At 44.6% G+C, this 12,305-nt stretch overlaps 1 protein-coding gene across 2 annotated transcripts in view; it reads left to right on the top strand.

Moving 5' to 3' along the window:
* USP5 (ubiquitin specific peptidase 5) overlaps nucleotides 1-12,305 on the top strand; it is a 461,221-nt gene that overhangs the window by 248,688 nt on the left and 200,228 nt on the right. For both annotated transcript variants that reach the window (XM_053692844.1, XM_053692845.1), the window contains exons 10-13: nucleotides 835-916; nucleotides 1,017-1,142; nucleotides 1,480-1,633; nucleotides 1,979-2,153. In XM_053692844.1, coding sequence (XP_053548819.1) covers nucleotides 835-916; nucleotides 1,017-1,142; nucleotides 1,480-1,633; nucleotides 1,979-2,153 — 537 coding nt within the window. The remainder of the gene's footprint in view (nucleotides 1-834; nucleotides 917-1,016; nucleotides 1,143-1,479; nucleotides 1,634-1,978; nucleotides 2,154-12,305) is intronic.

Genomic DNA, 12,305 nt, shown 5'->3' on the forward strand with positions numbered 1-12,305 from the left:
AGCATGTAATGTATGGGGGTATGTTACACAGTGACAGTGAGCATGTAGTGTATGGGGGTACGTTACACAGTGACAGTGAGCATGTAGTGTATGGGGGTACGTTACACAGTGACAGTGAGCATGTAGTGTATGGGGGTACGTTACACAGTGACAGTGAGCATGTAGTGTATGGGGGTACGTTACACAGTGACAGTGAGCATGTAGTGTATGGGGGTACGTTACACAGTGACAGTGGGCATGTAGTGTTTGGGGGTACATCTCACAGTGACAGTGGGCATGTAGTGTATGGGGGTACGTCTCACAGTGACAGTGGGCATGTAATGTATGGGGGTACGTCTCACAGTGACAGTGGGCATGTAGTGTATGGGGGTACGTCTCACAGTGACAGTGAGCATGTAGTGTATGGGGGTACGTCTCACAGTGACAGTGAGTATGTAGTGTATGGGGGTACGTTACACAGTGACAGTGAGCATGTAGTGTATGGGGATACGTTACACAGTGACAGTGGGCATGTAGTGTTTGGGGGTACGTCTCACAGTGACAGTGGGCATGTAGTGTATAGGGGTACGTTACACAGTGACAGTGGGCATGTAGTGTATGGGGGTACGTCCCACATTGATAGTGAGCATGTAGTGTATGGGGGTACTTTTCACAGTGTCTGCATATAGTTTTAGGAGACGTGTGTCTTGGTGTGAGCAAGGACGCATTATATGGGGGAAGAGAGTGGGCTATGGTTTGAACACAAGAACGTCTGGTGCGTTTGAGGAGTAGGGGGAGTGTGTTCAGTGTGACATTACTCTCACATAAATAAGCTTCTCTGTGATGTTCCCTCAGAGCTAAGCTAGGAAATGGTCTGTTATCTGGTGAATACTCCAAGCCGGCCCCAGAGAGAGAGAATGAAACACTTGAACAGAGGGTGAGTGTGCTCAGTGTCTGTGCCCTGATGCTCAGTGTGTTTACTCATTGTACCACTGTATTTTAGCCTGTTCTTGTTTGTGTTTTTTGTGTGTAACCAGGGTCTACAGCACGGAATCGCGCCACGTATGTTCAAAGCATTAGTTGGGAAAGGACATCCTGAGTTTTCCACAAATAGGCAGCAAGATGCCCAGGAATTCTTTCTGCACTTCATAAATATGATAGAGGTGAGTTGGGGAGCAGTCCCTCCGCTACTGCTCTCCCTCCTCCGCTGCTGCTCTCCCTCACCTAGTGCTGCTGTCACTCCCCCACGGGGCTTCTTTGAGAGCTGCGTATGATGGGCCTGCATGTGATTCGGCTGCCTTATCCAGTGCTGTGCTGGGGGATGGATTAACTGTGTAGTGGACACATTTTTGGGGAAGTGAAGTTGCTAGTGTTAGGGATGAGCCTGCATTGTGTTCTCACTTAGGAATATAGACAAAGGACACAGAAAATTATTTATGGGTATCAAAGGTCCTGTTTGTGCTTCCAAGATACTTAACTCCCCTCACCATTTCCTTTCAGAGGAACTGTCGCAGCTCGTCCAATCCCAATGAGGTTTTTCGCTTTTTGGTAGAGGAGAAGATAAAGTGTCTGGTGTCTGAGAAGGTTAAATACACCCAGCGGGTGGAGTACATGCTGCAGCTACCAGTACCCATGGAGGCTGCCCTTAACAAAGGTGTGGAAGCTGGAGCTTGGCGAGGGCAAGAACATAATGGGAAGAGGGAGTGTGAGACAGTCCGTTCTGGGGAGGGGAAAATGAAGAAATGAGAACCAAACTGGGGAGAAAAGAATCTGATCTGTAGAGGTGATGATGAATGTCAGAGCAATAGAGAAGGCTGTGGTTTGACTCAGGGCTGCCAGTCTGTCCTTTTATGTGTATTTAGCAGCATACTTATTGGGGTCAGCTGTACAGGAACACACGTGGCGATTACAGCAGAATGTGGTGCTGGTTTACAGGTGCAGCTGTGCTTGCTTACTGAGAAGAAGTTTTGTTAATGAGGAGCCATCTGTTTGCTTACAGAGGAGCTGTGTGCATATGAGCAATCTCGACTACAGGCTGAGCAAGAGCAGCGCCCACCACCTGAGTTGGTCCGTGCCCGCATCCCATTCAGTTCTTGTCTTGAAGCCTTTGCTGCTCCTGAACAGCTTGATGAGTTCTGGAGCGCAGCCCTTCAGGCCAAATCCAATGCACTCAAGTGAGTTGAAAATAAAGGGAGAGGGAATGAAGTGGGAGGGACGTGGCAGGTGTATGGGACATTTATCTGGCATGACTTCTTTCTATTTTTTTTCTTTCCTAAGGTATGGAAAGTCCACAACGTCATCAATTACTAGTGGGAATATGACTCCTGGCCAGCAGGAGACGGCAAAGAGCACCACAGCAAAGCTGTTAAGTGTCACTCCCCTACCCATAATCCCCACTCATTCTCTTTGCCTTTGTCAATGGAGGAGGTGAAGTTTGGTGTCTGAAGAAATGAATTCCTTTTTTGGGTACTTTCCCCTGCAAGCAAGGATTTGGGGTTTAGCTTAGTCCACGTTAATCTCTGCAGTAGAGTAGTGGTTGCTTTTAAGCAGTTAGGAAGTTGTCAGATGAGCCTTGCTCTGATTCCTAACATTGCTGCCCTAGTACAGAAAGCCAGAGTAGGTTTACTCTGTTCTTTCTTTTTTCTACAGGTCTCTGTAAGGAGTATGTGTCCTTTCACGCCTTGTAAGCTGTCCTCCTGCCAGACGGCTAGATGCAGGTAAGTGCTGTTTGTCTTCTAGGTACGGAGACTTGCACTTTATGAAGATAAGTTAACTCTGCTATCAGGGGATATATCCTGCAAATGGATGACTCTGCATTTAATATGGGACTTTATAATCCTTTATGGTGAGGATTGATATGGGGCAGGTGCAGGCACTTATGTATGTGGCAATCTTAAGGTTAAGAGGGTTAATCCTTTATTATGGGTGAAAGTGTTTATCTTTTCTTTACAATGCTAAAATGTAAGGATATCGCTCATGTAATACAGGGCATGGTGGTGGTCTTTCTATACGGTAGTTTTTTAAGCCGTTATTAGGAGTGGTTGAGCAGGGGAACTGTTTGACATTTTTTCCCTGGCAGTGGAACGCGCGCTTTCTATTTGCTGCGCAGTTCCTGTTTCTGTGTCAGCTTTGCCGGTCACGTGACTCGCTTTTTTGATCCAAAGAGAAGTGGCGTCATTTCTCCCCTGCATCTCAGTATGGTTGGTGCGGAGTGTCTCCGTGTCGATATTGCTTTTGGGAATTTTCCTGCAAGTGTGGTAAGACACCTCAGTATATCTGAGGTGTAGAGGTGTCTATTATTATAGCCTGTATAGTGTGTATAACGTTCTTCTGAGGTGCTTAATTAAAATTTAAAGTGACCATGGACATGGAATCTGACTCTTTTCAATTTGACAAATGTTTATTATGCCTAGAAGACCAAATTGTGTTGCCCATGCAATTTTGTGAATTGTGTTTAGCTAGAACGCTAAAGTGTAAGAATAAATTATTGCCCTCTGAGCCAAATGTTTCTCAGGATGATGCTGTTCAGGCAATGCCACAGCTTTCTCCTCAAAGTCCCAAGCCTCAATGGCGTCACAGTGCCCTGTGGTTCCTCTCAGCCTCCTGGAGGAGTTTATTTGCCTGCAGAAATTGCTGCTCAGATATCTTCTGCGGTATCTGCGGCATTATCTGCCTTTCTTATGTTAAAGTTTGAACACCTTTGTGTATTGTTAAAGGAGGTTTTGGCAACTTTGGACGACTCCGATACTACTGTCGTTGTCAACCCTAAGACATCTAGTAAACTTAATAAATACTATGATGTTCCTTCCTCTGTGGAAGTGTTTCCTGTTCCAGACTGTGCAACTGATATTATTTCACAGGAATTGGAGAAGCCAGGGATACCTTTTTCCCCATCTCCTGTCTAAAAGAATGTTTCCTGTCGCTGACTCCATTAAAGAAGGACCGTTTCTACTCTGGCTAAGAGAACTACTATCCCTTTAGAGGATAACTGCTCTTTTAAGGATCCAATGGACAAAAAGCTGGAGGCTTATTTGAAGAAGATGTATGTTCATCAAGGTCTTTAATGGCAACCTGCAATTTGTATTGCCACTGTGTCAAGTGCTGCATCTTATTGGTGCAACGTCTTGTTTGATTCAATTTTGGTAGAGACTCCTTTGGAGGAGATTCAAGACAGAATTAAGGCTCTCAAACTAGCCAATTCCTTTATTTCTGATGCTACCATGCAAGTTATTAAACTAGGAGCCAAGATATCTGGCTTTGCTGTGCTAGCCCGCAGGGCGTTGTGGCTAAAATCTTGGTCTTTTTTCAATTGACTGTCATTTTTCAAATTCGCGTGCAGAATTAGGCTTGCGAAGGCGCAAAACGCTAAAGTTTATTGCGTCACTTTTGTTGTGAGATTTTTTGGCACGAAGTTACGTTCGTTGACGCAAATTCGCCATTTCACAAGGTTGCGTCATCTATGACGCGAGTGTGTTATTTCCGGACGTTTTTGGCGCCAAAAAATATTTTTCTGTTTGTTGTGCGTCATACTTGGCGCCAAATATTTTCATTGTTTTAGACTCCATTCCTATTTGCCTCTTGCCTTTTTTATGTCAGATGGCTATTCTGTTTGCATTTTTTCCCATTCCTGAAACTGCCATATAAGGAAATTGATAATTTTGCTTTATATGTTGTTTTTTTCTCTTACATTTGCAGGATGTCTCAATCTGATCCTGTCTCAGAATTCACTGTTGGATCCCTGCTGCCTGATAACAGTTCTACCAAAGCTAAGTGCATTTGTTGTAAACTTGTGGAGATTATACCTCCAGCTGTGGTTTGTAATAGTTGTCATGATAAACTTTTACATGTAGAAAATGTATCCATCAGTAGTAGTTCATTTTCTGTTGCTGTCCCCTCAACATCTAATGCACAAGATATACCTGTAAATTTAAAGGAATTTATTTCTGATTCTATACAGAAGGCTTTGTCTGCCATTCTGCCTTCTAATAAACGTAAAAGGTCTTTTAAAACTTCTCATAAAGATGATGAATTTTCAAATGACTGAAAACATATTGAATTATCCTTCTCTGATGAGGATCTATCTGATTCAGAAGATCCTGCCTCAGATATTGACACTGATAAATCCTCTTATTTATTTAAATTGGAGTATATTCGTTCTTTGTTAAAAGAAGTGTTGATTACATTGGATATGGAGGAAACTAGTCCTCTTGATATTAAAACTAGTAAACGTTTAAATTCTGTTTATAAACCTCCTGTAGTTATTCCAGAGGTTTTTCCAGTTCCTGATGCTATTTCTAATATGATTTCTAAGGAATGGAATAAGCCTGGTACTTCTTTTATTCCCTCTTCAAGGTTTAAAAAGTTGTATCCTTTGCCAGAAGTTAGATTGGAGATTTTGGAAAAGATCCCCAAAGTTGATGGGGCTATCTCTACTCTTGCTAAACGTACTACTATTCCTACGGAAGATAGTACTTCTTTTAAAGATCCTTTAGATAGGAAACTTGAATCTTATCTAAGGAAAGCTTATTTATATTCAGGTCATCTTCTTAGGCCTGCAATTTCTTTCGCTGATGTTGCAGCTGCTTCAACTTTTTGGTTGGATACTTTATTGCAACAAGTATCGGATCATGATTTGTCTAGCATTGTTAAGTTGATTCAACATGCTAATAATTTTATTTGTTATGACATTTTTCAATATCAAAATTGATGTTAAATCTATGTCTTTAGCTATTTTAGCTAGAAGAGCTTTGTGGCTAAAATCTTGGAATGCTGATATGACTTCCAAGATTGCTATCTTTCTTTCCAAGGTAATAAATTATTTGGTTCTCAGTTGGATTCAATAATTTCAACTGTTACTTTGGGAAGGGAGTTTTTTTTGCCTCAGGATAAAAAACCTATGGGTAAATCTAAAGCTTTTAACCGGTTTTGTTCCTTTCGACAAAATAAGGAACAGAAACCTAATCCTTCCCCCAAGGAATCTGCTTCCAATTGGAAGCCTTCTTCAAATTGGAATAAATCCAAGCCATTTAAGAGATCAAAACCAGCCCCCAAGTCTGCATGAAGATGCAACCCTCATTCCAGCTCAGCTGGTAGGGGACAGATTAACATTTTTAAAAGATGTTTGGATCAATTCGGTCCAAAATCATTGGATTCAGAGTATTGTCTCTCAGGGGTACAGAATAGGATTCAGAGTAAGACCGCCTGTGAGAAGATTTTTTCTCTCACGCATTCCGGTAAACTCCAGTAAAGGCTCAGGCTTTTCTGAAGTGTGTTTCAGACCTGGAGTTATCAGGGGTAATCATGCCAGTTCAGTTTCAGGAACAGGGTCTGGGGTTTTATTCAAATCTATTCATTGTCCCAAAGAAAGAAAATTAATTCAGACCAGTTTTGGATCTAAAGATTTTGAATTGATATGTAAGAGTACCAACTTTCAAAATGATGACTATAAGGACTATTCTGCCTTTTGTTCAGCAAGGGCATTATATGTCTACAATAGACTTACAGGATGCATATCTTCATATTCCGATTCATCCAGATCACTATCAATTCCTGAGATTCTCTTTTCTAGACAAGCATTACCAATTTGTTGCTCTTCCTTTTGGCCTAGCAACAGCTCCAAGGATCTTTTCAAAGGTTCTAGGTGCCCTACTCTATGTAATCAGAGAGCGGGGTATTGCGGTATTTCCTTATTTGGATGATATCTTGGTACTCGCTCAGTCTTTACGTTCTGCAGAATCTCACACGAATCAACTAGTGTTGTTTCTTCGAAGACATGGTTGGAGGATCAATTTACCAAAAAGTTCTTTGATTCCTCAGACAAGGGTAACCTTTTTAGGTTTCCAGATAGATTCAGTGTCCATGACTTTGTCTCTAACAGACAAGAGACGTTTGAAATTGGTTGCAGCCTGTCGGAACCTTCAGTCTCAGTCATTCCCTTCAGTAGCTTTGTGCATGGAAGTTTTAGGTCTCATGACTGCAGCATCAGACGCGATCCCCTTTGCTCGTTTTCATATGAGACCTCTCCAGCTTTGTATGCTGAACCAATGGTGCAGGGATTATACAAGGATATCACAATTAATATCTTTAAATCCCAATGTTTGACTTTCTCTGACTTGGTGGTTAGATCACCATCGTATAATTTTAGGGGCCTCTTTCGTCCGTCCAACCTGGACTGTGATCACAACAGATGCGAGTCTTTCAGGTTGGGGAGCAATCGTTTGTGCTGCTGGTAGCACCAGCATGGCCTCACAGGTTTTGGTATGCGGATCTTGTTCGGATGTCCAGTTGCCAACCTTGGCCACTTCCACTAAGGCCAGACCTTTTATCTCAAGGTCCGTTTTTCCATCAGGATCTCAAATCATTAAATTTGAAGGTATGAAGAATAAACGCGTAGTGCTTAGTCATAGAGGTTTTTCTGACTCAGTGATTAATACTATGTTGCAGGCTCGTAAATCTGTTTCTAGAAAGATTTATTATCGAGTTTGGAAGACTTACATTTCATGGTGTTCTTTTCATAAATTCTCTTGGCATTCTTTTAGAATTGCTAGAATTTTACAGTTTCTTCAGGACGGTTTGGATAAAGGTTTGTCTGCAAGTTCCTTGAAAGGACAAATCTCTGCTCTTTCTGTTTTATTTCACAGAAAGATTGCTAAATTTCCTGATATTTATTGTTTTGTGCAGGCTTTGGTTTGTATCAAGCCTGTCATTAAATCAATCTCTCCTCCTTGGAGTCTTAATTTAGTTTTGAAGGCTTTACAGGCTCCTCCGTTTGAGCCTATGCATTCTTTGGACATTAAACTACTTTCTTGGAAAGTGTTGTTTCTTTTGGCTATCTCTTCTGCTAGAAGAGTTTCTGAATTATCCGCTCTCTCTTGTGAATCTCCTTTTCTGATTTTTCATCAGGATAAGGCGGTTTTGCAGACTTAATTTAAATTCTTACCTAAGGTTGTGAATTCTAACAACATTAGTAGAGAAATTGTTGTCCCTTTGTGTCCTAATCCTAAGAATTCTTTGGATGTGGTAAGAGTTTTGAAATATTATGTGGAAGCTACTAAAGATTTCAGGAAGACTTCTAGTCTATTTGTTATATTGTCTGGTTCTAGGAAAGGTCAGAAGGCTTCTGCTGTTTCCTTGATTCATCAAGCTTATTTGGAGTCGGGTCAAGCCCCGCCTCAGAGAATTACAGCTCATTATACTAGATCAGTCTCTACTTCGTGGGCTTTTAAGAATGAAGCTTCAGTTGATCAGATTTGCAAAGCAGCAACTTGGTCTTCTTTGCATACATTTACTAAATTCTACTGTTTTGATGTATTTGCTTCTTCGGAAGCAGTTTTTGGTAGAACAGTTCTTCAGGCAGCTGTTTCAGTTTGATTCTTCTGCTTATGATTTAATTTTTTTTCTTTCATTTATGAGAATAAGCTTATATTTTGGGGTGTGGATTAATTTTCAGCGGAAAATGGCTGTTTTTATTTTTATCCCTTCCTCTCTAGTGACTCTTGCGTGGAGTTCCACATCTTGGGTATTGCTATCTCATACGTCACTAGCTCATGGACTTGCCAATTACATGAAAGAAAACATAATTTATGTAAGAACTTAACTGATAAATTCATGTCTTTCATATTGGCAAGAGTCCATGAGGCCCACCCTTTTTATGGTGGTTATGATTTTTTGTATAAAGCACAATTATTTCCAAATTCCTTTGTTGATGCTTTTTACTCCTTTCTTTATCACCCCAATTCTTGGCTATCCGTTAAACTGAATTGTGGGTGTGGTAAGGGGTGTATTTATAGGCATTTTGAGGTTTGGGAAACTTTACCCCTCCTGGTAGGATTGTATATCCCATACGTCACTAGCTCATGGACTATTGCCAATATGAAAGAAATGAATTTATCAGGTAAGTTCTTACATAAATTATGTTTTTTCTGAATCGGTCATTGAGACCATGATTCAGGCTCGCAAGCCTGTTACTAGAAAGATTTATCATAAGGTATGGCGTAAATACCTTTATTGATGTGAATCCAAAGGCTACTCTTGGAGTAGGGTCAGGATTCCTAGGATTTTTTCCTTTCTCCAGGATAGTCTGGAGAAGGAATTGTCGGTCAGTTCTCGGAAGGGTCAGATTCCTGCATTATCTATTTTGTTACACAAGCATTTGGCGGATGTGCCAGATGTTCACTCTTTTTGTCTGGCCCTGGTCAGAATCAGGCCTGTGTTTGTCTGTTGCTCCTCCTTGGAGCCTTTTAACCTTGTTCTTAAAGTTTTGCAGCAGGCTCAGCTTGAGCCATTGCATTCCATAGATATTAAGTTATGATCTTGGAAGGTTTTGTTTCTTCTTGCTATCTTGGAACTCTCGGCTTTGCAGTGTGACTCGCCTTACCTTATCTTTCATTCGGATAAGGCGGTTCTTCGTACTAAGTTCGGTTTTCTTCTTAAAGTTGTTTTGGATAGAAGTATTAATCAGGAAATTGTTGTTCCTTCTCTATGTCCTAATCCTCCTTCTCATAAGGAATGTTTGTTGCACAACTTGGATGTTGTGCGTGCTAAAATTCTACCTACAGGCGACTAAGGATTTTCATCAGTCCTCTGCCCTGTTTTTTTCTCGGGAAAGGGTAATGGTCAGAAGGCTACTGCTACTTCTCTTTCCCTCTGGTTGAGAAGTATAATTCGTTTTGCTTATGAGACTGCTGGTCAGCAGCCTCCTGAGAGATTACAGCTCATTCCACGAGGGCTGTCTCTTCTTGGGCTTTCAGAAATGAAGCTTCTGTGGAACAGATTTGCAAGGCTGCAACTTGTTGTTCTCTGCATACTTTTTCCAAATTTGATACTTTTGCCTCGGCTGAGGCCTCTTTTTGGGAGAAAGGTTCTTTAAAGGGACATGAAACCCAAACATTTTCTTTCATGATTCAAATAGAGAATACAATTTCAAACATCTTTCTAATTTACTTCTATTATCTAATCTGTTTCTTTCTCTTGGAATCATTTGTTGAAGGAGCAGCAATGCACTACTGGTTTCTAACAACACATGAGTGAGCCAATCACAATCAATATATATATGCAGGCACCAATTAACAGCTAAAACCTAGTTTCTCTGCTGTCCCTGAGCTTGCTAGATAAACCTTTCATCAAAGGATAACAAGAGAAGGAAGCAAATTAAATAATAGAAGTAAATTGGAAAGTTGTTTAAAATTGTATTCTCTATCTGAATCGTAAAAAAAATTTTTTGGGTTTCATGTCCCTTTAAGCGGTGGTGCCTTCTGTTTAGGTCTGCCTGTCTTGTTCTCCCTCCCTAGTCATCTGTGTCCTCTAGCTTGGGTATTGGTTCCCACTAATAATTGATGACGCCGTGGACTCTCCATATCATAGGAAGGAAAAAAATGTTTGCTTACCTGATAAATGTATTTCCAGATATGGAGAGTCCACGACACCACCCTTAATTTAAAAGCTATTTTTTACTATACCTCAGGCACCACTACACCTTTGTGTTATTCCTTTTTCCATTTCCCTTTGGTCGAATGACTGTGGATTATGGGTAGGGGAGGGACACTTAACAGCTTTTCTGTGGTTCTCTTTGCCTCCTCTTTGCTGTGGTTCTCTTTGCCTCCTCTTTGCTGTGGTTCTCTTTGCCAGGAGTGATATTCCCACTAGTAATTAATGACGTTGTGGACTCTCCATATCCGGAAATAAATACATTTATCAGGTAAGCATACATTTAGTTTTTCTGCTGTTTGTCCTTATCCCTCCCCCGCCAACCCTCAGCTTTCCCTCCCCCGCCAACCCTCTGCTTTCCCTCCCCCGCCAACCCTCTGCTTTCCCTCCCCCGCCAACCCTCTGCTTTCCCTCCCCCGCCAACCCTCTGCTTTCCCTCCCCCGCCAACCCTCTGCTTTCCCTCCCCCGCCAACCCTCTGCTTTCCCTCCCCCGCCAACCCTCTGCTTTCCCTCCCCCGCCAACCCTCTGTTTTCCCTCCCCCGCCAACCCTCTGCTTTCCCTCCCCCGCCAACCCTCTGCTTTCCCTCCCCCGCCAACCCTCTGCTTTCCCTCCCCCGCCAACCCTCTGCTTTCCCTCCCCCGCCAACCCTCTGCTTTCCCTCCCCCGCCAACCCTCTGCTTTCCCTCCCCCGCCAACCCTCTGCTTTCCCTCCCCCGCCAACCCTCTGCTTTCCCTCCCCCGCCAACCCTCTGCTTTCCCTCCCCCGCCAACCCTCTGCTTTCCCTCCCCCGCCAACCCTCTGCTTTCCCTCCCCCGCCAACCCTCTGCTTTCCCTCCCCCGCCAACCCTCTGCTTTCCCTCCCCCGCCAACCCTCTGCTTTCCCTCCCCCGCCAACCCTCTGCTTTCCCTCCCCCGCCAACCCTCTGCTTTCTCTCCCCCGCCAACCCTCTGCTTTCCCTCCCCCGCCAACCCTCTGCTTTCCCTCCCCCGCCAACCCTCTGCTTTCCCTCCCCCGCCAACCCTCTGCTTTCCCTCCCCCGCCAACCCTCTGCTTTCCCTCCCCCGCCAACCCTCTGCTTTCCCTCCCCCGCCAACCCTCTGCTTTCCCTCCCCCGCCAACCCTCTGCTTTCCCTCCCCCGCCAACCCTCTGCTTTCCCTCCCCCGCCAACCCTCTGCTTTCCCTCCCCCGCCAACCCTCTGCTTTCCCTCCCCCGCCAACCCTCTGCTTTCCCTCCCCCCGCCAACCCTCTGCTTTCCCTCCCCCCGCCAACCCTCTGCTTTCCCTCCCCCCGCCAACCCTCTGCTTTCCCTCCCCCCGCCAACCCTCTGTTTTCCCTCCCCCCGCCAACCCTCTGTTTTCCCTCCCCCCGCCAACCCTCTGTTTTCCCTCCCCCCGCCAACCCTCTGTTTTCCCTCCCCCCGCCAACCCTCTGTTTTCCCTCCCCCCGCCAACCCTCTGTTTTCCCTCCCCCCGCCAACCCTCTGTTTTCCCTCCCCCCGCCAACCCTCTGTTTTCCCTCCCCCCGCCAACCCTCTGTTTTCCCTCCCCCCGCCAACCCTCTGTTTTCCCTCCCCCCGCCAACCCTCGGCTTTCCTTCCCCCCGCCATCCCTCGGCTTTCCCTCCCCCCGCCATCCCTCGGCTTTCCCTCCCCCCGCCATCCCTCGGCTTTCCCTCCCTCGGCTTTCCCTCCCCCCGCCATCCCTCGGCTTTCCCTCCCCCCGCCATCCCTCGGCTTTCCCTCCCCCCGCCATCCCTCGGCTTTCCCTCCCCCCGCCAACCCTCGGCTTTCCCTCCCCCCGCCAACCCTCGGCTTTCCCTCCCCCCGCCAACCCTCGGCTTTCCCTCCCCCCGCCAACCCTCGGCTTTCCCTCCCCCCGCCAACCCTCGGCTTTCC

The sequence above is a fragment of the Bombina bombina genome, chromosome 9 (genome assembly GCF_027579735.1).
Source record: "Bombina bombina isolate aBomBom1 chromosome 9, aBomBom1.pri, whole genome shotgun sequence".
NCBI classification, from domain to species: domain Eukaryota; kingdom Metazoa; phylum Chordata; class Amphibia; order Anura; family Bombinatoridae; genus Bombina; species Bombina bombina.